This window comes from Eschrichtius robustus, chromosome 4, assembly GCF_028021215.1.
Source record: "Eschrichtius robustus isolate mEscRob2 chromosome 4, mEscRob2.pri, whole genome shotgun sequence".
Lineage (NCBI taxonomy): Eukaryota > Metazoa > Chordata > Mammalia > Artiodactyla > Eschrichtiidae > Eschrichtius > Eschrichtius robustus.
The window spans coordinates 138,186,362-138,211,943 of record NC_090827.1 but is presented as its reverse complement, the minus strand read 5'-3'; the positions used below and the strand labels follow the sequence as shown (position 1 = coordinate 138,211,943).

Here is a 25,582-nt window from a genome sequence, read left to right as displayed (position 1 = left end):
TTTTTTTTTTAATAAATTTACTTATTTTATTTATTTTATTTTTGGCTGCATTGGGTCTTTGTTGCTGCACACAGGCTTTCTCTAGCTGTGGCGAGTGGTGGCTACTCCTCATTGTGGTGCGCAGGCTTCTCATCACCATGGCCTCTCTTGCTGCGGAGCACAGGCTCCAGGCGTGCGGGCTTCAGTAGCTGTGGCTCTTGGGCTCTAGAGCGCAGGCTCAGCAGCTGTGGCACACAGGCTTAGTTGCTCTGGGGCATGTGGGATCTTCCCGGACCAGGGACCGAACCTGTGTCTCCTGCATTGGCAGGTGGACTCCCAACCACTGTGCCACCAGGAAGTCCCATTCCTTCAGTTTTTAAGTAAAAATAAAAGACATTTTTCATTTTCACCAAGAACTTTATTGAACACCATATTCACCGTTTTGTTCTACTACCTTCTGCCATTTTTCAGGCAAATTCATAATTCCATCTTCCCAAAATTTTTTATCTTTTTGAGCAAAAAACTGTTCCAGGTGCCTTTTACAGTCTTCCAGAGAATTGAAATTTTTTCCATTAAGAGAATTTTGTAAAGACCAAAATAAATAGAAACCGAAGTTGCAATGTCTGGTGAATATGGCGGTTGAACCAGAACTTCCCAGCCAAACTGTAACAGGTTTTTGCCTGGTCATCAAAGAAACATGCAGTCTTACGTTATCCTGAAGGAAGATTATGCATTTTCTGTTGACTTAATTCCGGATACTTTTCGTCGAGTGCCGCCTTCAGTTCGTCTAATTGGGAGCAGTACTTGTTGGAATTAATTGTTTGGTTTTCCAGAAGGAGCTTATAATAGAGGACTCCCTTCTAGTCCCACAATATACAACATCATCTTCTTTGGATGAAGACTGGCCTTTGGTGTGGTTGGTGGTGGTTCATTTTGCTTGCCCCACGGTCTCTTCCATTCCACATTTTTGTACAGTATCCACTTTTCGTCGCCTGTCACAATTTGTTTTAAAAATGGAACATTTTTGTTACGTTTAAGTAGAGACTCACATGTGGAAATAAGGTCAAGAAGGTTTTTTTCGCTTAACTTATGTGGAACCCAAACATCAAAGTGATTCACATAACCAAGCTGGTGTAAATGATTTTCACTGCTTCATTTGGATATTTTGAGTATGTTGGCTATCTCCCGCATGGTATAACATTGATTGTTCTCAGTTAATGTCTTGATTTGATCACTGTCAACTTCAACTGGTCCACCCGACTGTGGAGCATCGTCCAGCAAGAAATGTCCAGCATGAACCTTCGCAAACCACTTGTGACATGTTCGATCAGTCACAGCACCTTCTCCATACACTGCAGAAATCTTTTCTTGTACGCTTCAATTGTGTTTTTACCTTTCTTGAAATAAAGCATAATATGCAGAAAATGTTCTTTTTTTCTTCCATCTTCAATATTAAAATGGCTACACAAAAATTCACCAATTTTTAAAATATCTTTATTGGAGTATAATTGCTTTACAATGTTTTGTTAGTTTCTGCTGTACAACAAAGTGAATCAGCTATATGTATATATATATCCCCATATCCCCTCCCTCTTGAGCCTCCCTCTCACCCTCCCTATCCCAGCCCTCTAGGTGGTCACAAAGCATCGAGCTGATCTCCCTGTGCTATGCAGCTGCTTCCCACTAGCCATCCGTTTTACATTTGGTAGTGTGTATATATCAATTCTACTCTCTCACTTCATCCCAGCTTCCCCTTCCCCACCGTGTCCTCAAGTCCGTTCTCTACATCTGCATCTAGAGTCTGTCATACAGAGTGAAGTACGTCAGAAAGAGAAAAACAAATACCATATGCTAACGCACATATATGGTATCTAAAAAAAACGGTACTGATGAACCCAGTGGCAGGGCAAGAGTAACTTCACCAATTTTGATAAGTTTTTTAAAAAATGCACGCCGATATGACAGCTGTCACAAAACAATCTAACAAAATTGTTTCGAATGAAGTTAAAGTCAACTAAGTGCTACTAGGCCCATCTTACAGAAAAATCTGAACAAACTCTTTGGCCAACCCAGTGCAAAAGAAAGCCATCAAACAACTAAAGAAAAAAAATGAAGAAATGAACAAAGAAGAAATACAAAAACAACTGGAAAACAAGGTTCAAAATGGCAGTAAGTACATACCTATCAATAATTACTTTAAATGCTAATGGACTAAATACTTCGATCAAAAGACATAGAGTGGCAGATTGGATAAAAAAACAAGAACCTACAATATGCTGCCTGGAATAGTCTCACTTCAGGGCAAAAGACACATGTAGATCAAAAGTGAAGGGATGGAAAAAGATATTTAATACAAATGGAAATGAGAAGATAGTGGGGGTAACAATACTCATATCAGACAAGATACTTTAAAACAAAGTCCATAAAAAAAGACAAAGAATGGCATAGAATGATAAAGGGACCAATACAAGGAGAGGATATTACATTTGTTAACATATATGCACCCAACATAGGAGTGCCTAAATATATAAAACAAATACTAGTAGGCACAATGGGATAAACTGATAGGAATACAATAATAGTAAGAGTCTTGAACACCTCATACACATCAATAGACAGATCTTCCAGACAGAAAATCAGTAAGGCAATAGAGATTCTAAATGACACGGTAGACCAATTGGACTTAATTGATATCTATAAGACAGTGCATTCAAAAAACAAAACAAACAGAATACACATTCCTTTCAAGCACTCCTGGAACATTCTCTAGGATAGACCACATACTAGGTCACAAAAAGAGCCTCCACAAATTTAAGAGGATAGGAATTATTTCAAGCATCTTTTCTGACCACAATAGAAATCAACCACAGAGAAAACTGGAAAAAGATGAACATGTGGAGACTAAACAAAATGCTACTAAAAAAATTTTAAAATGGGTCAAAGATGAAATCAAAGAAGGAATCAGAAAATACCTCGAAACAAATGAAAATGAAAACACATAAAATCTACGGGATGCAGCAAAAGCATTTCTAAGAGGGAGGTTCATAGCAATACAGGCCTTCCTCAAGAAACAGGAAAAATCTCAAACATCCTAACCTAAAAGAGTTAGAAAAAGAAGAAAAAACAAAACCCAAAGTAAGCAGAAGGAAAGAAATAATAAAGATCAGAGAAGAAGTAAATAAAATAGAGATTTAAAAAAAAGTAGAAAATACCTATATAACCAAGAGCTGATTTTCTGAAAAGATCAAAAAAAAAAAAAAAAAAAAGGACAAACATCTATCCAGGCTCACCAAGAAGAGAGAGCACCCAAATAAGAAATGAAAGAGGAGAAATAACAGCTGATACTACAGAGTTAAAAAAAAAAAATCATAAGATAATACTGTGAACAGTTACATGACAACAAATTGGACAACCTAGAAAAAGTGGACAAGTTTCTAGAAATATACAGCCTATCAAAACTGAGTCAATTAGAGGGACTTCCCTGGTGGTGCAGTGGTTAAGAATCCACCTGCCAATGCAGGGGACATGGGTTCGAGCCCTGGTCCCGGAAGATCCCACATGCCGCAGAGCACCTAAGCCTGTGTACCACAACTACTGAGCCTGTGCTCTACAGCCTACAAGCCACAACTACTGAAACCCGTGTGCCTAGAGCCCATGCTCCACAACAAGAGAAGCCACCACAATGGGAAGCCCACACACCACAACTAAGAGTAGCCCCCGCTTGCTGCATGTAGAGAAAGCCTGTGCGCAGCAACAAAGACCCAACACAGCCATAAATAAATAAATAATTTTTAAAAATTAAAAAAAAACTGAGTCAGTTAGAAACAGATAATTTGAACAGACTGATCACTAGAAGGGAAATAGAATCTGTAATTTAAAAAAAAAACAAAACTCCCTGCAAACAGATGTCCAGAACCAAATGGCTTCACTGGGGAATTCTACCAAACATACAAAAAACAATTTATACCTATCCTGCTCAAACTATTACAAAAAATTGAGCGGGAGTGTACACTTCCAAATTTATTTTATGAGGCCATCATTGCTGTGATACCAAAACCAAAGACACTACAAAAAAATTACTGACCAATATCTTTGATGAGTATAGATGCAGAAATCCTCAAGAAAATATTAGCAAACTGAATCCAAAAATACATAAGATCTACACCATGATTAAGTTGGATTCATTCCAGGGTCACAAGAATTGTTCAACATACATACATCAATCAGTGTGATACACCACATTAACAAAAAGGAAGACAAAAACCACATGGTCAACAGACACAGAAAAGGTATTTGACAAAATTCAACATCCATTCATGATAAAAACTCTTACCAAAGTGGGTATAGACGGAACATATCTCAACATAATAAAAGCTATTTATGACAAACCCACAGCCAACATAACACTCAACGGTGAAAAACTGAAAGCCTTCCTTCTAAATTCTGGAACAAGACAGGGATGCCCACTCTCACCACTTCTATTGAACATAGTATTGGCAATCCTAGCCACAGCAATCAAACAAGAAAAAGAAATAAAATATATCCAAATCAGAAGGAAAGAGGTATAATTGTCATTATATGCAAATGACATGATACTATATATAGAAAACCCTAAAGACTCCACACAAAAACTACTAGCACTGATAAACGAATTCAGCGAGGTAGCAGGATACAAGATTAATATACAGAAATCTGTTGCATTTCTTTACACGAACAGTGAAATACCTGAATAAGAAATTAAAAATAAAAAATCCCATTTAAAATCACATCAAAAAAAAAAAACCTAAAAAACCTAGGAATAAACCTAACCAAGGAGGTGAAAGGCTTACACACTGAGAACTATAAAATACTGATAAAGGAAATCAAATATGATTCAAGGAACTGAATTTATGGTTACCAAAGGGGAGGGGGGATATAAATTAGGAGTATGGGATTAACAGATACATCTGCAGTCACCCTATTTCTAAATAAGGTCACGATCTGAGGTACTAGAGGTTGGGACTTGAACACATCTTTTGGTGGGAACACAGTTCAACCATAACACACACTTAACAACAGTACTCCAAAATATATGAAGCAAAAATGGAGAATTCAAGGGAGAAATAGTTCTATCAAAATATTTGGAGTCTTCAGTACCCCTCTTTCAATAGTAAATAGCTCAACTAGACAGAAGACTAAGAAGTAAATAGAGAATGTGCACAATAAATTACTGATATACACAATAACTTGGATCAACCTCAAAATAATCATGCAAGTGAAAGAAGCCAAAAGAGAATAGACTGTAATATTCTATTTATACAAAATTCTAGAATGAGATAAACTATTCTGATAAGAAATTCAAAACAATGGTTGCCTATAGTTGTATCAGAATTAATATACAGAGCATAAAGAAAATTCCTGGGATAACTGAAATGTTCTAATCCTTGAGAGGGCTTTATTACACAGGTGTATGCATTTGTGAAATCACATCAAATGTTAAGATTTGTGCATTTCACTTTATGTAAATATTACCTTAAAAATGTAAAGAAATATCAATACCTCTACTTAGCAATATGAGTGTTTAAGTGTTTAGGGACGAAGTTTACTGATAGCTACATCTTAGAAGTTTGAAATGCAGATATACTGATGAATTGATTGATAAGATAGTTATGTGATAAAGCAAATACAGCAATCAGAATGTTTGTGGTGAAGGTGAATTATGGATGCTCCCTACACAGTTCTTCCAACTTTTTGCTATGTTTGACGTTTTCAAAATAAACTAATATAAAAATATTTAAGCAGTGTGCTTCATTTTCATCTTCATCTGGCATTTTTTCCTGCTTGACAATATTACATTTATTTTCTGCTTAACAAAACCAAAGATCAAGGAATAAATGGTTGCTATTTTAAGCCATTTAGTTTTGTGGTAGTTACGTAGCAATTATTGAAGTAATTGCTGACTAATAGAGAACACAGTTATTTTTACATTATCTCAGTTATCACAATTTGTAGTTTTTTAAATTAAAATACTGTTTGAATGAACAAAAATAATAAGCTCTTAAGAAATGTAAACTGAATAGGATTAAAAGCTTTAGAACATATCTCATTGGGTGTCTTGTGGATTCCTAGAGGTATATCTATTTCATATTTGGGTGACCTTGAAAAAGTGTTTGATTTTAGTAATAGATTTCTCTATACTTGCAGTTTCTATAAATGCAATTAATTTCCAGAGAACAGCTGATTTTTATATACTAATAATCTCATTATAGGAAGACAGCCATATGAAAATAGGGGCTCCCAGGGAGAATATAGTTATATGAAGATGGAGGCAGAAGTTGGAGTTATGCTGATTTTTATATACTAATAGATCTTTTTGTTTGTGAAACTAGGACACAACATGCAATACAAGAGTATGGTAACATAATCACTACTTCCAGTCCACATGGAAAATTTTGTTGAGACGGTTGTTTTAAAGTTGTCTTTGAGTTTCTTTGAGAGTAAGAGCCATTTTATTTTAATACTTTTTATGTTGTAAAATATAGTATACCTGTTGAAAATTACATTTCAACACTTCTGAACAGTTTGATAAATAAAGTGAACACCCATATTACACAGTTCAAGAAATAGAATGTTGCCCCCACCTTGGAAGTTCCTTTCTCTTCCTGATCACAACCTTTTCCATTTCTCCAAAGTTAACCACTATCCTGACTTTAATTGTAATAATCTTTGCTTCCTTATAGATTTATGCTTGTATATGAATCTCTGAAAAGTGTAGTTTCATTTTGCCTGGTTTAACACTTTATGTAAATGGAATTAACATAATATGTATTTCATGTATGTGTATTTCTCGTTCAGCATCATGTAAGAATCATCCATGTTGCATGTAGCTGTAGTTTATTATTTTCACTCCTGTATGGTATCAGAGTATTAGAGTATGACTATATCAAGGTTTATTTATCCATTCTACTATTAATGGACATTCTGGTTGTTTCTTGCTTGGGACCAAAGCCAGTTATACTGCTATGTAAATGTATTACCAGCATGTATCCTGGTGTCCGTATGCATGAATATCTTAAATATCTTGAACTGGAGTGTGTATAGTATATTCAACTTTACTAGATAAATGCCAGCTGTTTTCTGAAGTGGTTTTAGCAATTTATACTTACACCAGCAACAGTGAGAGTTTCTGTTCCTCCAAATCCTTGTCAACACTTGGTATTGTCAAACTTTGAAATTATTGCCAAGCTAGTGGGCATATAGTGTTATCTCGCATTAATTTTAATTTGCATTTTCCCTGGTTACAAATAAGGTGATAACATTTTCATATGTTTATTGATCATTCCTCTAGTGAATTGCTTATTCAAGGGTTTGCCCTTTTGTCCAATAGGCTGTCTTTTATTTTATTTTATTAATTTATTTTTATTATTTTTTTGGCTGCGTCAGGTCTAGCTGTGGCGTGTGGGATCTTCATTGAGGCATGTGGGATCTGTCATTGCAGCACATGGGCTCTTCAGTGTGGCGTATGGGCTTCTCTCGAGTTGTGGTGTGTGGGTTTTCTCTCTCTAGTTGTGGCGCAGGGGCTCCAGGGCACGTGGGCTCTGTAGTTTGCGGCACATGGGCTCTCTTGTTGAGGTGCATGGACTCAGTAGTTGTGGTGCACGGGCTTAGTTGCCCCATGGCGTGAGGGATCTTAGTTCCTGGACCAGGGATTGAACCCACGTCTGCTGCATTGTAAGGCGGATTCTTTACCACTGGACCACCAGGGAAGTCCCTAGGCGGTCTTTTAAAAAATAGATTTGTAGGAATTTTTTGCTGGATTCTGGATACCAGCTATTTATCATTTATTTGTGTTTCAAATATCCTCTCCCACTTTGTGACTTATCACTCATTTTGTGTCTTAATTGAATTTCTTAATTTCATGGCAGTTGAATTTTTCAGTCTTTTCATTTAGGATTGTACAAATCTTTTCCTACCTGGATGTCATGAGGTATTTTCTTCTAAAAAGTTTTGATACAAATATTGAATCATGAAGTTGTACACTGGAAACGAATACAATGTTGCATTTTAATTATACCTCAGTTAAATGAACAAAATTCTGTAGTTTTGACTTTCACAGCTAAGTCTTTAGTCTACTTGGATTTGATTCTTCTTTATACTGTGACATAGTACTTAGTTATGTGTTTTCCCCCATGTGGATGACAACTTTCCCCTGTACCTTTTAGTGAGAGTCTGACCTTTGTCCAATGTTCTGTATTGTCACCAAATGAATGGTCTTTTTGTGGGCCCTCTATTCTGTTCCATTGCATTCCTGCACCAATATTACGCTATTTTAACTAAAGCTTAATAGCTTTATATGTATAATGCTGTAGCCGATACCCTGTTTTTATTTTTCTTTAAGAGTGTCTTCAGTTCTTGGCTTTTTGCATTTCAGTATAAATATTAGCTTGTCATTCTCCAAAAGACACCTGCTGAGATTTTGACTAGACTTGCATTGCATTGAAATTGGAACTGTATTGAGTCTATGTAGCAATTTTGGGAGAACTGTCATTAACAAGATCAAGTCTTCCAATTTTTGAACATGGTATTTTTCTTCATTTAGGTCTACTATAATGTCTCAGTAATGTTTTATAATTTTTTCTATCTATGTAGATTATATAGAGACCTCTCACAGAGGTCTTTTTTTTTTCCTGAATCGTTCGTTGATTTATCTTTTAATCTTTGTGTTTTCCTGTTTTTACAGTATTTTTACAATGAGTATGTTACCTTTTAAATTATTTATTTATTTATTTATTTGAGGTATAGTTGCTGTCCAATATTATATGTTTGAGATATACAACAGTGATTCATAATTTTAAAGGTTATACTTCATTTATAGTTATTATAAAATATTGGCTATATTTCCTGTGTTATACAATATGTCCCTGTAGCTTATTTGTTTTATACATAGTAGTTAGTTTGTACCTCTTAATGCCCAACCCATAACTTGCCCCTCCCCCCTTCCATCCCTTCATTGATAACTACTAGGTCATCCTCTATATTTGTGAGTCTGTTTCTTTTTTGTTAATTCACTAGTTTATTTTTTAGATTCTAAGTGATATCATACAGTACTTGTCTTTTTCTGAGTTATTTCACTTAGCATAATACTCTGCAAGTCCATCCACGTTGTTGCAAATGCAACATTTCTTTTTTATGGCTGAGTAGTTTTCCATTGTATATATACACCACATCTTCTTTATCCATTCATCTGTTAATGGACATTCAGGTTGTTTCCATATCGTGGCAATTGTAAATAATGCTGTTTCGAACATTGGGGTGCATGTATCTGTTCAAATTAGTGTTTTCATATTTTTCATTTATATACCCCAGTGTGGCATTGCTGGATTATATGGTAACTCTACTTTAAGTTTTTTAAGGAACCTCTATACTGTTCTCCATAGTGGCTGTACCAATTTACATTCCCACCAACAGTGCAAGAGGGTTCCCTGTTCTCCACACCCTCTCTAGCATTTGTTATTTGTAGAGTTTTTTATGATGGCCATTCTGACTGGTGTGAGGGTGGTACCTTAGTGTAGTTTTGATTTGCATTTCTCTAATAATTTGTGATGTTGAGCATCTTTTCATGTGCCTATTGGCCATCTGTATGTCTCCTTTGGAGAAATGTGTATTTAGATCTGCCCATTTTTTGATTGGGTTGTTTGTTTTTTCTTATTGAGCTGTATGAGCTGTTTGTATGTTTTGGAGATTAATCCCTTGTCAATTGCTTCATTTGCAAATATTTTCTCCCATTCTGAGGGTTCTCCCATTCTGAGGGTTGTCTGTCTTGTTCATCGTTTCCTTTGCTGTGCAAAAGCTTTTAAGTTTCATTAGGTCCCATTTGTTCACTTTTGTTATTTTCATTACTCTAAGAGGTGGGTCAAAAAAGATCTTGCTGCTATTTATGTCAAAGAGTGTTCTGCCTATGTTTTCCTCTAAGGGCTTTATAGTGTCCGGCCTTACATATTTAGGTCTTTAATCCATTTTGTTTATTTTTGTATATGGTGTTAGGGAGTATTCTGATTTCATTCTTTTACATGTAGCTGTCCAGTTTTTCCAGCACTGCTTATTGAAGAAACTTTTCTCCATTGTATATTTTTGCCTCCTTTGTTATAGATTAGGTGACCATAGGTGCATGGGTTTACCTCTGGGCTTTCTATCCTGTCCCATTGATCTATATTTCTGTTTTTGTGCCAGTACCATACTGTCTGGATTACTGTAGCTTTGTAATATAGCCTGAAGTCAGGGAGCCTGATTCCTCCAGCTCCGTTTTTCTTTCTCAAGATTGCTTTGGCTATTCGGGGTCTTTTGTGTTTCCGTACAAATTGTAAAATTTTTTGTTCTAATTCTGTGAAAAATGCCATTGGTAATTTGATAGGGATTGCACTGAATCTGTAGATTGCTTTGGGTAGTATAGTCATTTTTACAATATTGGTTCTTTCCTGGGCTCTCTACTCTGTTCCATTGATTACTGTAGCTTTGTGGTACAGTTTGAAATCAGTGTGCTACCTCCAGCTTTGTTCTTCTTTCTCAAGATTGCTTTGGCTATTTGGGGTCTTTTCTGTTTCCATATAAATTTGAAAACTATTTGTTCTAGTCCTGTGAAAAATGCCCTTGCTATTTGATACAGATGGCATTGAATCTGTAGATTACCCTGAGTAGTATGGTCACTTAAACTATATTAATTCTTCCAGTCCATGAACACATTATCCCTTTCCATCTGTTTGTTTTGTCCTCAGTTTATTTCATCAGTGTTTTATAGTTTTCTGAGTTCAGGTCTTTTACTACCTTAGGTAGGTTTTATTCCTACGTATTGTATTCTTTCTGATGGGATTGTAAATGGGATTATGGGTAGATTTTTAACTCAAAATCAATCTCTTTAATGCTTGATTAACTTTGGTAGAGGCTTGTCTGTTTTTAAAAATATTTTCAGGTACAGGTTTTGATTCTTTATTCCATTTACTATTGATTTCAGCTCTTATTTCCTTCTTTACCTTTAACTTCTTTAAGTTCATTTTGCTATTGTCTACCTTTTTACTGGTATTCTTAGGTCATTACATCTTTTACATCATTTTAAGTACATGCATTAAAGCATACAGGCATACCTCAGAGATATTACAGGTTCAGTTCCACACCATGGTAATAAAGTGAATATGACAAAGTGAGTTTCACACATTTTTTGATTTTCCAGTGCCTGTAAGTTATCTTTGGGACTTCCCTGGCAGTCCAGTGGTTAAGACTCATGCGTCCACTGCAGGGGGCACGGGTTTGATCCCTGGTCAGGGAACTAAGATCCTGAATGCCGTGCTTGGTGCAGAAATAAAATAAATAAATAAATGAATAAATAAAAATAAAGTTATGTTTACCCTATACTGTAGTCTATTAAGTGTGCAATACCATTAAGTCGAAAAAAATACGTACATACCTTACGTAAAAAATACTTGATTGCTAAAAAATACCTACCATCCTGTGACAACACACGGTTGCCATAAAGCTTCAATTTGTAAAAAAGTGTCTGTAAAGCACAGTAAAATGAGGTATGCCTGTATAAAATTCTAAATCAGTGCTTCTGCTGCATGTTACCAAGTTGCATTTTATATGCAGGTTCATTTACTTAAAGATTGCTGAGTGCTTATTATGTGCATGCTCATGTACTGCAATGAAAGAAAGAGTAGGTCCAAAAGAGATTGAGGTTTAAGGGGTACAGCTGCCATTTAAAGCAAGTTTATATTGTTGTTCAGTTAGAAGTATTTTCTGATTTTCAACAGGATTTTACTTTTCTGTAAGTTCATTTTTTTTCAATTCAAGCATACGGAATTTCTTTTGGCTATGGTGTCATGTTTACTAAATATTACATATTTATGTAAAATAGTTTTACCTAATAGCTGAGTGACAGTTCATATAATTATATTAGATATAGGTTTTAAAGTTCTATTCATTTCTCTTTATACTTATAGCCTACTACCAGTTATCACTGTTATTGTGGGCCTAAACTTCTTTTCGTAATTGTCAATCGCTTTATATATTTAGAGGCTGTTGTTGCAGAGTTATGTTTCTGGTGAATTGCTCTACCATTATTAAAACTCTGTATCCCAATACTCCCCCCCTCTTTTCCCCACTTTGTAAAGGCAACTTGATCTGATTAATAAGTTTCTTTTGATTGGCATTTTCTTATATTTTTTCATTAATTTACTTTCAACTATTACATCATTATGTTTAAGAAGTGTATTTGTAAACACTACATATAGTTCTTAAACTGCTAAGTTTATGGTACTTACATTGCCATAACTACTGATATTTGGATTTCTTTTATTTCTCTTTGTTCTTTGCTTCTCTTTGCCTTCAACAGGGTTCATTTTCTTTACTACAAATTCCTAGTTATTTGTTCTTAATTTAACGTGACTCTTGTTATGTCTAAAACCAATACACAAATCCTTTTCAGCGAGGTTAAACAGGAGACCAAATGTAATTGTGAAGAAAAGTAAGGAAATGCTGCTCAACAGAACTGCTTCAAATTGCCTTTTGGGATTTGCAGAATGCATGAACCATCCTGAACCGATTTCTTTACCTTTCAGCAGAGGGGAGAGCTTGAGGATAAAGTATTAGGAGGTACTTACAGTCAACAGACATGCCTTCTTCACTTCGGGAAGGTTATCACCTCTTTGCTGTTTAATCACTAGGGATTATGGGTTAAAAAAAAAAAAAGGGCAAAATCCTCTCCAGTTCTCCCCCACATCAGGATAAGATGAACAGGAATGAACTGCCAACTGGTCAGCCTTCTAGACTTTGAAAGTATTTATTTCCGTTTCATTGGAAAGTTAAGTGGGGGTATAAATATTTTTCTGAGTTGAGGATTTATTATCCTTCTTATTCTCACAAGTTGTTCAAGCACTAGAAGATTAAGCACCAAATGCTGTAATCTAGACCAGGGGACCTCAGTTGTTTTCTTATCCCAACATGCTATTTGACACATTTTCAACTGGAATAGCAATTCTCAAAAAGAGGTTAGGAGAAACTTGGGCAGGGAGCTCCTCTTTGTGTACTGAAAATTTCTGAAGTCTAGTTCGTTTATTGCTAGGTTTTCTCTTCTAATATAAAGTTATTCGCTGACAACACAGTATTAGCAAACTACTACTGCAGTTTTCAGAATCGGTATCATTTGATGGTTTAAAAAGTTTGCCAATTTACTCAGAACCCTCACTGCCAAGCAAGTTTATGTAAATGACTCCGATGACCTGTCCACAAACCACCAAGCCAGTGAAGTTCACTAGGTGAACATTAAGCCTCAGGTGTGTAAAACTCATGGTTCAAAGAGTAAGTAGATAAATATATTTATACTTACATAACTTCTTGACAATGTGTACTTGCCATCCAAAAATGAAATGCATTTATCAATTGCTATTTTGTTCACTAGTATGAAGATGCCATTTTACATACATAGAAAATGTTTTATATACTTTGATTCTGTCAAATGTAAACATTTTATAAATGTTTGTGAACCAAAATTGTATGCCACATATATATTAGCGTCGTATATAATAACATTACTGACTTAACATCACAAACCATTCTCATGTCTGCTTATTGAAACTAAGGGTCTGTTTATAGACACATCACACTTGATTATGATTTTCTGCATTGCACCGGTCACTCTTTGTGCTGAAAACAAACTGGGAAATTGAGAAATCAAATGCAGTAGTTTTTTTTTTAAAAAAAATTAGCTAGTAGGTACTAAACTGCCAGAAGGTATTTTATACTAATGACTGGAGTCGGAGTCACTATGTGTATAAATTATTTTAATAATGGTTGGGGAAAGGAAAAATGACTTGGATGCCATATTAGTACTAAACAATTCAGTAACTTCATTAAAAATTTGCTTCTATATTAAACAACAATGGCTTCATCCTGCCAAATATAACATGTTTTACTTTTAATGTGAGTCTCCTTCCAAGACACTAAGCCATAAAAGTATTATTTCAGGGGAAGAAACCACAACATTTTAAAGTTTCCTTTGCTTAGCTCTCCATTTCTAATTACATTTTTACATCTACATTCTGGGTGGGTCCATATGATTTCAAGAGCATGTTAACTCAAGGCCTTGGAAGCAAAAAATTTAAGAAATTCTGAAAAAAAACAAGGAGGATGCACAACACATGTATGTAATCAGAAAGCAGCAAAGAATTGAAGTTGTCTGATCTTTAAGAACTATTTTGAATTTCTGAGCCATTTTGTTACATTGATATCTGGATTAAAAATGAGGGATGTTGATTACTTAATACACAGTACTCACAAAATTGACCTCTTTTGGTCTAGAACTACTTAAAAGTATTCAAAGGCCAGAATATGAAAAATCTATTAAGCCACTATTAAATTTTAGAGAAATTACATATGGAAACTTATAACATGGCTTTTCAAGTATAAATTTGAGTCAAAAAATTCTTAACAGTAAGATTTGGTTTTAAAGTAAAAAGAAGACAGGTAATAAAATTAACTATCAAAGTAATCGTAAAAGAAGTATTTTTTAAAATCCATGAAATAAAAGACTTAAAGAATAATCCAAAATAAAACAAAATATAATTGAGAGAAATATAATGATTATTTAAGAGTCCAGAACTGAAAGATAAAACAAGATAACAGGAAAGACTAAGATAATTTCCATTTATAGTGTATATACTATAATGCAATTAAACTATCTAAAACATGTTGAAGTTCACTAATCTCTTTATAGGATGGGTAATCAGTACACTTCCCTAATACTCATCATGTGACCTAGGACATGACAGTAAATTAGAGATTCCAAAGCAAAGATCATTACCATTTATTTTTGTTGTTGTTGATACGGATTTTGACCTGCCTGACAGACTGAGTCAAATGTTCATGATTCAATTGTTAGTTTTCTTTCTTTGACTTGAAAGCTCCAAGTCATTTAACAATCTATCTTAACAGACATGCCTTTTCTTTTAATGCTTACTCCAACAATATGCTAGAGGTACCCCTAGAGATCTGGAAGGTGAAAGAGCCATTACCCCCTATAGGTACTGACCACTGCCATAGACATTTAGGGGTTTTTCTTCTAAGCAGTTTGCTAATATTCTAAAAATTCCAGGTACCCTGTTATTGTATGAAACAATTACCCTTGAATTTAACAAGGGAAAAAAAACTTAAGACATCTGGCTATATTATAAACCCAGAGCTGTTTGGTTAGGAAACATGAGTATATGGAAGAATATTAATTTTAGTTTATTGTGTATTAGAGATGTGAAAGTAAAATAACTAAAGCTTTTGTTTGTTTTGGTTAAAGACCTGGTCTTGATCTGCATTAAATCTTATTACTTTTTATCAAAAGAAAAGATTATGTGCTACCTGGAAGTTGTTTTAAAATTATACTTTGGCTTAACCTTGACAAAAAAAAAAGGTAATTTTAAAACTGTTTTCTCTTTTTTGATCAAAAAGTCTGTCTCTTCTGAAATTGACTAAGAAGATTAGTTTGGTAAATGACTGATAGTTATAAAACATACTGTAGTTAAGAGGATAATAAAACATTAGAATCAAACTTTATAAGCATCCCTACACCTTTGTCATTTGAAAAGTCATCAGTGGCTGACTTTAATCAATGCCATCAGATTTTAAATACTGATGTATCAATACAATTAGATATGCCTCTCATTAAGTTTTACAGAATCCACTATCACAAAACCAAATTCCACTTAAAAGTTCTGAAGTCTAACCACAAAACAACATCTACTTTAGAACTGAAGTTTTTTTGTTGTCAGATTCTAAAAGCTGAGAAAGGTGAAGTTATATTTTTCTATCACTTCTAAATCTATGATATGTAAAATTAATGCCAAGACTTTAATTGTTGTGGACTACCAAATACCAACTATTAAAAACAAAACAGAAAATCCTATTGGGAATGTTTGTAGGCTTAGTATTACAATTCAAATTTATGAAAACGGAGGGATGGTTAAATCTGTTTTGGGTCAACTGATAACTGTATTCAAATGTCTATTATCTTTAAATATAATCTTTCAAAACAGTTGAAGCTGTGCTAATTTGGATAAACTCTTTTAACATATCACTTTATTATATTGATAACTGATCCCCCAAATTCACTTTAAAGACTTCTAGCTAGGAAATATAATCATAAGTATACTAAAAATTGACCCCCCGAAGTCTAAGAAGTCTTTATTTCTTCTTAATTAAAGTCTAATTTTTACCTTTTTAAAATTGAGATTATCTGTTATTCCAATAGCCTACTTCTTTGGTGTGCTGTTTGTATCAATAGTTGTTTTAAAACTTAAGTATTCTGTATATTGCTAAGGAATTAAAACATCACAGACTTTCTTTTGTTACATTATTTAGCGAACTTTGTTTTTAAAATCACCATGTGATTGGCTATCAGGAGTTGATTTCTAAAACCAAATAATTTATACTTTTCCATAGAGTCGTAGTGTATTAGATTAATACATTAGATTAATCATATCCTATTAATCATTTCCTACATACTTAGTTCTTATTTGCTTACTACAGGAAAACATCCTATTTTGCAATGTATTTTTTAAAATAACTTCTAAAATAGTGGCTTATTTTGAAAAAAGATCTTTAATTTTTCATCTAAGCACTGCATATTTCATACAGATTAAAATTAAACTGAACCCATGCCTTCTACCCAAAACTATATTAAGGAGAACATTTTCTCTTTTATTACTGTATTCAATAAATAATTATAAGGTTAAGGGCTTTTGAAAATCATTTAAGTTGAATAAATGGGTAGGAAAAGTATACATATTATCTTTGGATATATTTAACTTATTAAATGAAGTGTTACATAACTGCAGGAACTGGAATGTTATAATTCTGACTAAAACACAGAACTATATAAACTGACTTAACGGAACTGGAAAATGTCTGGATGTACTACACAATTCAGATGCAGAAAGGTTTGTTCCCACATATTCCCAATTAGTTTTGGAGGTACAGCTCCTAACAAAGTGGGTGGAGATTTTCTTCATAACAAAAAGCTGTGAACTCCCTATGTGTACTGTTATATATTCCCTTTCATAACTTTTATGCCCTTACTGAAGTGAACCATATATTCAACATACAAACGAAAAGTAACAATACATGCTTTAAAAAAAATGTATTTCATCATTACTAATGGATATAATTACTTCATTAGTTTGAAAACATTAAAAAATATATTGGGTCTATATGATTTTTTAATGCAAAAAAGGGACATCTCCCTCAAAAAGGATGAATAAAAATCCCTGCAAAATGCACTGCTACATACTTTCCTTTCAGTGCAGACTACATTGTAGAAACAGAATCTCTCTTAGAGAACTAGTTGTGAGAAGTAACAACTATCCCTAAAGATATTAAACTCTCAATTTGTATTACTTAAGAAAAGCCCATATTAATTTTTTTTTTAAATTCTTAATATAAAGATGATGTAGCTTTGGGGAAAACTGAGCCTTTCAAAATTTTAACCTATGTCAATCTAGTTGATTGGCATTAAGAACACAAGTGCCCATGCATTGTCTATGCTTCTTTTTTCTTGTAGGTTGAAAAGTCATTTCATTCTGCTCCCATATCAAGCTTCTGCACAGAACTGAACAGTGTGAACAAGTCTGGTGATGAAGCACAGATTAAGTCTTTAAAATATCTTAATTTCACAGCCCCTCAACCCATATAATTTATATACGAAGCACCAAAACTGGAGCCAAGGTCTGAACAGGTAACGTAACAGCAGGAACTATAATTTAATCACATCATATCATATTACACTATGTAACATTCTATATTTTGCCTGTTGATATGTAACACAGTTAAGTTTATTACAAGCAGTATTTCCTAAGACCTATGGTATAAGTGCTTCTTTTCAAGTATTACTGCTTATTTAGTGTTTATATGTTAACATTAAGTAAATCAGTGATAAATGTATATAATGCAATACACATTGTGCCGTTTCTCCGAAGACCAAAACAACTGTTAAAACTAAAACAAGGTTATCAACATCACAGATGCATGTCTGAGTAGGTCAACAGCATTTCCCCCTTAACATGAAGGTATTTTCATCAAAAATGCTTCATCATTTTTGGGCCAGCATTACTTTAGCAGAAGCTGGTCTTCAGGACAAGTAGATCAGAAGTTTCAAGTGCTAAAGACACTGAATTACTCTGAGAAACATCAATCCACATGACTAATGAAAAGAAGCTAACTGCTGGTGTAACCTTAACATAAAATTGTGCGTTTTCCCTTTCAGTGTGTGATTTAGTTCATTTATATGATGAAAACAAAGTGTTGAAGTTCTATGACACACCAACGAGATGGACTAATTTGTCAAGGAACCTCTTATTTGTTTTAATATTTAAATTATAACAATACCATAACTAGAAAAAGGTCAGTGACTCGGTGGCTTTAAACCACATCAATTTCAATATTTGTTTTTCAAAATAATGATGCAATTAAATCTATGCTTCTGCAACAGTAGCACAATACAGTATCCTTTCCTGAATAAAGGAGCTGAGGTTTATCCAAGGAGAAGCTTTAAATAAGGTTGCCAACTACTTATCAATCTTGCATGTTTGACATAAAATATATTAGGAAAGCTTAAACTGACTTGTTAATGTATATTCAGCTAAAGCTTCACATTAAGCAGCAATGGAAATGAACAGAGGTGCACTCAATATAAAACACTTTTCAAAACTACTCCAAAAAACAAACAAATGACAAAAAGTGGTTAAGAACAACTAAACATCTGTTGTGTGTACCAGATGTAAAAGAAGAAGAATGGACCCTGTGGTTACTTGTACTGTTTGAATTATGTGAAGGTAAAATTAAGACTTAGTCCACTTCCATCTCTCCAGAAGATTTAGTATGCTGTGTGCTGTCTTTTGTTGTATCTGGTTTAGTTTCAGTCCCACTCTGTCCATCCACTGGTCCGTTGTGTTCACTATTAGCTTTTGCCTTGTCTTCAGCAACCTCTACTTTCGGTTTGGGCTTATAAATGATGGGGTTACAGAAATGATCCAGTTCCTAAAGACATGAAGAAAATTGATTATATTAAAAATATTATGTAACAAGTTACCATTAACATTCTAAAGTCCACATTAACTTTCTAAATTTCCACATAATTCCACATTCCTGAATAGCTGTTGGCTCAGCTAGATAACCAACTAATTCTTAAACTACCTTAATGAAGGATTTAACTTCTCGGCTAGTGTTTGTCAGGGGTGATAAGAAACTATTCAGTCTTTAATAATACATTCTGTATTTACTGTTCCTAAAATTTTTTCCTCATAATTTGAATACAGTTTATTTTGGCAGGAATAGTTTTTATTTTATTTTTTTGGCTGCACTGCGCAGCATGCGACATCTTAGCTCCCCGACCAGGGATTGAACCTGGGCTCTTGGCAGTTAGAGCGCGGAGTCCTCACCACTGGACCGCCAGGGAATTCCCAGGAATAAATTCTAATTCATTCCTTTAAATTATGCCGAGAGCTCTGTTATGAAAATTACATCACGTAATACCTATTGCATAAATTAAAGTTTCTCAACATTTACATAAAAAGCTTTAATAAATGGAATTATATAAATATACACACTAACTTTATTTACTTTCTGAAAACAGCTCAGTAGCCTTTTCTGTTGAAGGAAAAATAAGCCATGAAAGTAAATTCAACTTAATAATTTAAAAGAGATAAATTTTCCATATCCTTGCTTTTTCTACACAGAAATAAAAGACCATTTCAGATAAAGCTACTGAAACACTTAAAGTTCTTTCAAGACCAGTGTCACAGATATTGGGATAGGGACGGAAACAAAGGAAGTAACATCCTTGGGGAGTGTTTTAGTGCACACTGTTCTTTATCACACTCTGCATCTCATCTGATTAGGAGTAAATTACTATAGATTCTTTGCCAAACTTTCTCAAAAGGAGAATACTCTTATTGTTTTATGATTTAAAAAAATACCCGTTTTGGTACAGGAAAAGTTGCTCAACATCACTAATCATCAGAAAAATGCAAATCAAAATCACAATGACATATCTCACGCCTGTCAGAATGGCTATCATCAAAAAGAACACAAATAACAAATTTTGGCAAGGATATGGAGAAAAAGGAACCCTAGGTACACTTTTGGTGGAAATGTAAATTGGTACACCCATTATAGAAAACAGTATGGAGGTTCCTCAAAAAGCTAAAAATAGAATTACCATATGATCCAGCAATTCTACTTCTTGGTAAATATCCAGAAAAAATGAAAATACTAATTTGAAAAGATACATGCACCCCAATGTTCCTAGCAGCATTATTTACAATAGCCAAGATACGGAAGCAACCTAAGTGTCCATCAACAGATGACTGGACAAAGAAGATGTGGCACGTGTATACAATGGAATATTACTACTCAGCCATAAAAAAAGAATGACAATTCACTTGCAACAACATGGAGGGTATTATGCTTACAGAGAAGGACAAATACTGTATGTTATTACTTACATGTGGAATTTTTAAAATAAAGCAAATGAGTGAATATAACAAAAAAGAAATAGATTCACAGATATAAACAAACTAGAGGTTACCAGTGGGGAGAGGAACTGGGGAGGGGAAAGATAGGGGTAGAGGATTAAGAGGTACAAACTAATGTGTATAAAATAAATAAGCTACAAGGATATATTGTACAACATAGGGAATACAGCCAATATTTTATAATAACTTTGAAGTATAATCTATAAAAACAATCACTGTGTGTACACTTGAAACTAATCTTGTAAATCAAACATACTCCAAAAAAAAACACCCTAAAACCTGTTTTTGTTTTAAAAATGAATCAAATACCTACAGACATACTGAACTAGATTAAAAAGAATCACCTGAAATTCCATCTCCTATAGATTAACATAACTAACCTTTTGGTGAACATCCTAGATGTATGTCCATGCACACACACATCTCCAAACATACAAATCTATGAACATGCTAATTGATACAGTGAGATTACAGAATCTAAATAAAGTTATCTTTCCTTTTTCACTCAACAATATGTTGTATAAATCTATATATCTAAATAGATTTATCTCTGATATCTTAAATACTATATTTAATTGTCAAAATGTGTTGTAATGTTGAAATATGCATCAATTTATTTATCTAGTTTCTTACTGATAGGTATTTAGGTTGTTGCCAGGTTTTTGCTATCATAAGCAAGGGTATTTATCTGCATATACTTACGTAACAGTCAAATTAAGATGAATTCCTAGAATTGTGATTTCTGCATTAAAGGGTAAACTCATTTTAAATTTCTATACATATTCTGAAATGATGTCCCAGAAAAACGGTAACAAATTTAACCAAGTTGCTCAGGAAGAGCATCCATTTCTTCACACCCTTGGCAATTATGGCAAAGATTGTGAATGTAAACACACAGCCAAATCAGAGAGAAGAGATTTGCATTTCTTAGATTAGTAATGAAGATGAACACCTTTTCAAATGTTTATTGGATATGTATTTCTTTGTCAGTTGTTTTACCAATGTCTTTACTCATTTTTCTACTTAGATGCTGATCTTCATTATCAAGTTTGTCCCCGTGTTTTTCATAGTGTTTTCTATAACCTTTAACATTTTCAGTAGTAATGTTTTTTAAACTGGAAAGTTTATCTCATAAGTAAGATTTTACCATGGAATTTTACACATTTCAAACTACGTCAAAGACAAATATATATTGCCATTTTACAATGGAGGCTCAGAAGTATTATACAGCCTAGAAAAATCGGACATATTTGGAGTTCCGCATTGCTTTACTTCATTCTGTATTACACTTAAAATCTAAAAAACAGCTTTGTGTATATGACTAATTAAATCAAGGAACAGAGATGTCCCACCTAGAATGTTTTTTTTCCCCAAAATTAAAGATTAGCCTCAAATTCCTGTTTTTTTCTATATTCTTCTGCCAAGTTGATTATTTCTCAAAGTATGGCTTCCATTAAAAAAGTTTAGTGACTGAACCCATGAAAAAGAGAAGTTTATAGTTTCTAACCTTTGACTTTGCAACTATTTCTGAAACTTTCACCACAGGATCTTGAGTGAGACTTAGTTTGTTCTGTGCATTCATCTTACTGTTCAGCCAACTCATGGCTTCACTGATATATTTTTCAACTTTTTCCATTTCAGCAGGATCCAAATGATCGTATCTTTCATCCTATTAGGAAAAAAAACACTTTACTTCATGTAACAGGTTTTTCAATAAGCACCAATTTATTGATAATTTCTGCTTAAAAGAGTTAGACTCTTATTGAGTGTATACCTCACACATACCCATGTGAAGAAGCCATTTACAAACTACACAGAACTGAAGAAACTGGGAGAAAGAAAAATCAGTATGGGGTTTTAAAAGGAAAGGCCTTCTGAAGAAGTCAGGTTTGGAAAAGAATGGTGAAGGGTATTAGAGGAAAAAGTAGTACTTAGCCAAGAAAGAAGCTGCATGGACTTAAATTTGTCAGGGAGTAAAGAAAAATAAGTTAAGCAGGCACAGAGAAAGCTAGACAGAAAATTCTGACTTGTACAACAGAATATGTTTAAGTTGTTGACAAGAATTACTGGGTTGGCCAAAAAGCGCCTTTGGTTTTTAAGTAAAAATAAAAGACACATTTTCCATTTTCACCAAGAACTTTACTGAACAACGCATTCACCCTTTTGTTCCACTACCGTCTGCCATTTTTCAGGCAACATCATAATTCCATTTTCCCAAAACTTTTTATCTTTTTGAGCAAAGAACTGTTCCAGGTGCCTTTTACAGTCTTCCAGGGAATTGAAATTTTTTCCATTAAGAGAATTTTGTAAAGACCAAAATAAGTGGAAATCCAAAGGTGCAATGTCTGGTGAATATGGCAGATGAATCAGAACCTCCCAGCCAAGCTGTAACAGTTTTTGCCTGGTCATCAAAGAAACACATGGTTATCCTGATGGAAGATTATGCGTTTTCTGTAGACTAATTCCGGACGCTTTCCATCGAGTGCTGCTTTCAGTTGGTCTAATTGGGAGCAGTACTTGTTGGAATTAATCGTTTGGTTTTCCAGAAGGAGCTCATAATAGAGGACTCCCTTCCAATCCCACCATATATGCAACATCACCTTCTTTGGATGAAGCCCGGCCTTTGGTGGTGTTGGTGGTGGTTCATTTCGCTTGCCCCACGATCTCTTCTGTTCCACATTACTGTACAGTATCCACTTTTCTTTGCCCGTCACAATTTGTTTTAAAAACGAAACGTTTTCATTACATTTAAGTAGAGAATCACGTGCGGAAATTTGGTCAAGAAGGTTTTTCTCACTTAACCTATGTGGAACCCAAACAGCAAAGTGATTAACATAACCAAGCTGGTGCCAATGATTTTCAACACTTGATTTGTATATTTTGAGTATGTCGGCTATCTCCTGCGTGGTATAACGTTGATTGTTCTCAATTAATGTCTCGATTTGATCGCTATCAACTTCAACTGGTCTGCCCGACTGTGGAGCCTCATACAGCGAGAAATGTCCATCATGAAACTTCACAAACCACTTTTGACATGTCTGTTCAGTCACAGCACCTTCTCCATACACTGCACAAATCTTTGTGTTTCAGTTGCATTTTTACTTTGCTTGAAATAATAAAGCATAATATGCCGAAAATGTTACTTTTTTTCCTTCCATCTTCAATATTAAAATGGCTACACAAAAATTCACCAATTTTGATGTTGTTTTTAAAATGCACGCTGATATGACAGCTGTCAAAATACAATCTAATAAAATTGTTTCGAAGTTTAAGACAACTAAGCACTACTAGAGCCATCTTACAGAAAAAACTGAATGAACCTTTCAGCCAACCCAATACATAATAAAATTTTGTCTGAAAGAGACAACTGCAGCTGTCACATGTAGGCAATGATCAAAGATGTCGAGATTTAGACTGGCAGTCTCAAAACCAGAAAGAAAGGACAATGCAACATATAGAAAGAGGATCTCCTCCCCATTCATCCCTCTGTCTGCATGCTTTTTTTTTTTTTTAAATGCACAACGTGAAAGTTGCAAGTTTTTTTTTTTTTAAATTTTTATTTATTTATTTATGGCTGTGTTGGGTCTTCGTTTCTGTGCGAGGGCTTTCTCTAGTTGCGGCAAGTGGGGGCCACTCTTCATCGCGGTGCGCGGGCCTCTCACTATCGCGGCCTCTTGTTGCGGAGCACAGGCTCCAGATGCGCAGGCTCAGTAATTGTGGCTCACGGGCCCAGTTGCTTCGCGGCATATGGGATCTTCCCAGACCAGGGCTCGAACCCGTGTCCCCTGCATTGGCAGGCAGATTCTCAACCACTGCGCCACCAGGGAAGTCCCTGTCTGCATGCTTTTAAAATAATCTCTAGCCTGAACCTCTTCCCTGAACTCCCTACTCTATATCCAACTTCCAACTTGAATTCTTATTTGTAATGTTTGAAACGACTTACCTATGTTTCAAATTCATGATTATCTCCCCACCTACTCTTCCAAGTTCTCCCCATTTCAGTAAGTGGCAACTTCACCCTTGCAGGCCAAAAATCCTTGGAGTCATTTGACTCCTTTTTCTGTTATATTTACATAAAATCTATCAGTGAATCTTATTAGCTCTGCCTTCAAAATATATGCAGCAGAAATCCAACCACTTCTTCCCCCTACACTCTCCGGGTTCAGGGCTCCGTCACTTCTTGCTTGTGTTATTCTAATGTTTTAACTAGTCTCTCTGCTTCCATAGCCTTTAAAAGATAAGTCAAAATTTAAAATTCTATGCTCAAAAGCCTCCAGTGGATTCCTATCTTAGTGTAAAAGCCAAATTTTTATAATGGCCCACTAGGCCCTTCATGATCTGCCAACTGATAATCCCACCCCGCACTGTTCTGAGCCACAGTGGCTTCCTTACTGTTACTCCAACACATTCTCCCCTTTGCAACTGCTATTCCCCCTTTGTTAAGTACATTCTCTTTATAGTTATCATACATCTTGAACCCTCAGCTTCTTTAATTCTCCCCTCACATGCTGTCATCTTATTAGTCTGCCTTTCTGACAGATCTCCTCCACCTATGGCAGTCCCTTACTTCTCCCATAGCCCTTATCACCACCATCTGACTACTTCATAGTAACTCATTTATTGTCTATCTCTTCCCACTGAAGCATATTAGAAACAAGTTCAGTGTTTTGTTTGATGCTGTAGTTCCAGCACCTTGAAGAGAGCCTGGAACATAGTAACTCAAAATTCTTGAGCGTAAGTGAAATCTTGCCTTGCTTTGAATAATATTTTAAACCTGCATCCTCAAGAAGACTGCTACAGCCTGGCGAACACTAGGTTATAGTAGTTGTATACAGATCTTCCAATACCTGGTGTGAAATATTCTTGGTGTTTTTATTTGTCTGCTTGTTCCTTCTTACTTTTCCATTATCCTTACATTCTATTTGTACTTATATGGACATTGACATTGGCAGGCACATTCACAATCAGTACCTGGATGATTCTTTTAGGTTGGCTGGATTGCACTCTTTATTTTATAGAATTTACAAATCTTTTATTTCTAAAATAAGTAATCACCCTCC

General features: G+C 34.6%; 1 protein-coding gene and 1 long non-coding RNA gene across 3 annotated transcripts in view; one reads left to right on the top strand and one right to left on the bottom strand.

Annotated features, from left to right (window-relative positions):
* LOC137764343 (uncharacterized) overlaps positions 1-25,582 on the top strand; it is a 55,788-nt gene that overhangs the window by 13,753 nt on the left and 16,453 nt on the right. Inside the window, exon 2 of the long non-coding RNA XR_011073964.1 lies at positions 17,552-17,725. This is a non-coding gene — a long non-coding RNA (uncharacterized lncRNA). The remainder of the gene's footprint in view (positions 1-17,551; positions 17,726-25,582) is intronic.
* HSPA4L (heat shock protein family A (Hsp70) member 4 like) overlaps positions 17,732-25,582 on the bottom strand; it is a 50,148-nt gene continuing 42,297 nt past the window's right edge. The window contains exons 18-19 of one of the 2 annotated variants that reach the window (XM_068543418.1): positions 22,030-22,191; positions 17,732-19,026 (exon numbers count right to left, since the gene is read on the bottom strand). In XM_068543418.1, coding sequence (XP_068399519.1) covers positions 18,835-19,026; positions 22,030-22,191 — 354 coding nt within the window. In that variant the 3' untranslated portion in view covers positions 17,732-18,834. Of the gene's footprint in view, positions 19,027-22,029; positions 22,192-22,919; positions 23,325-25,582 lie in introns of those variants that run through there. The other variant, XM_068543419.1, reaches the window with a different exon arrangement.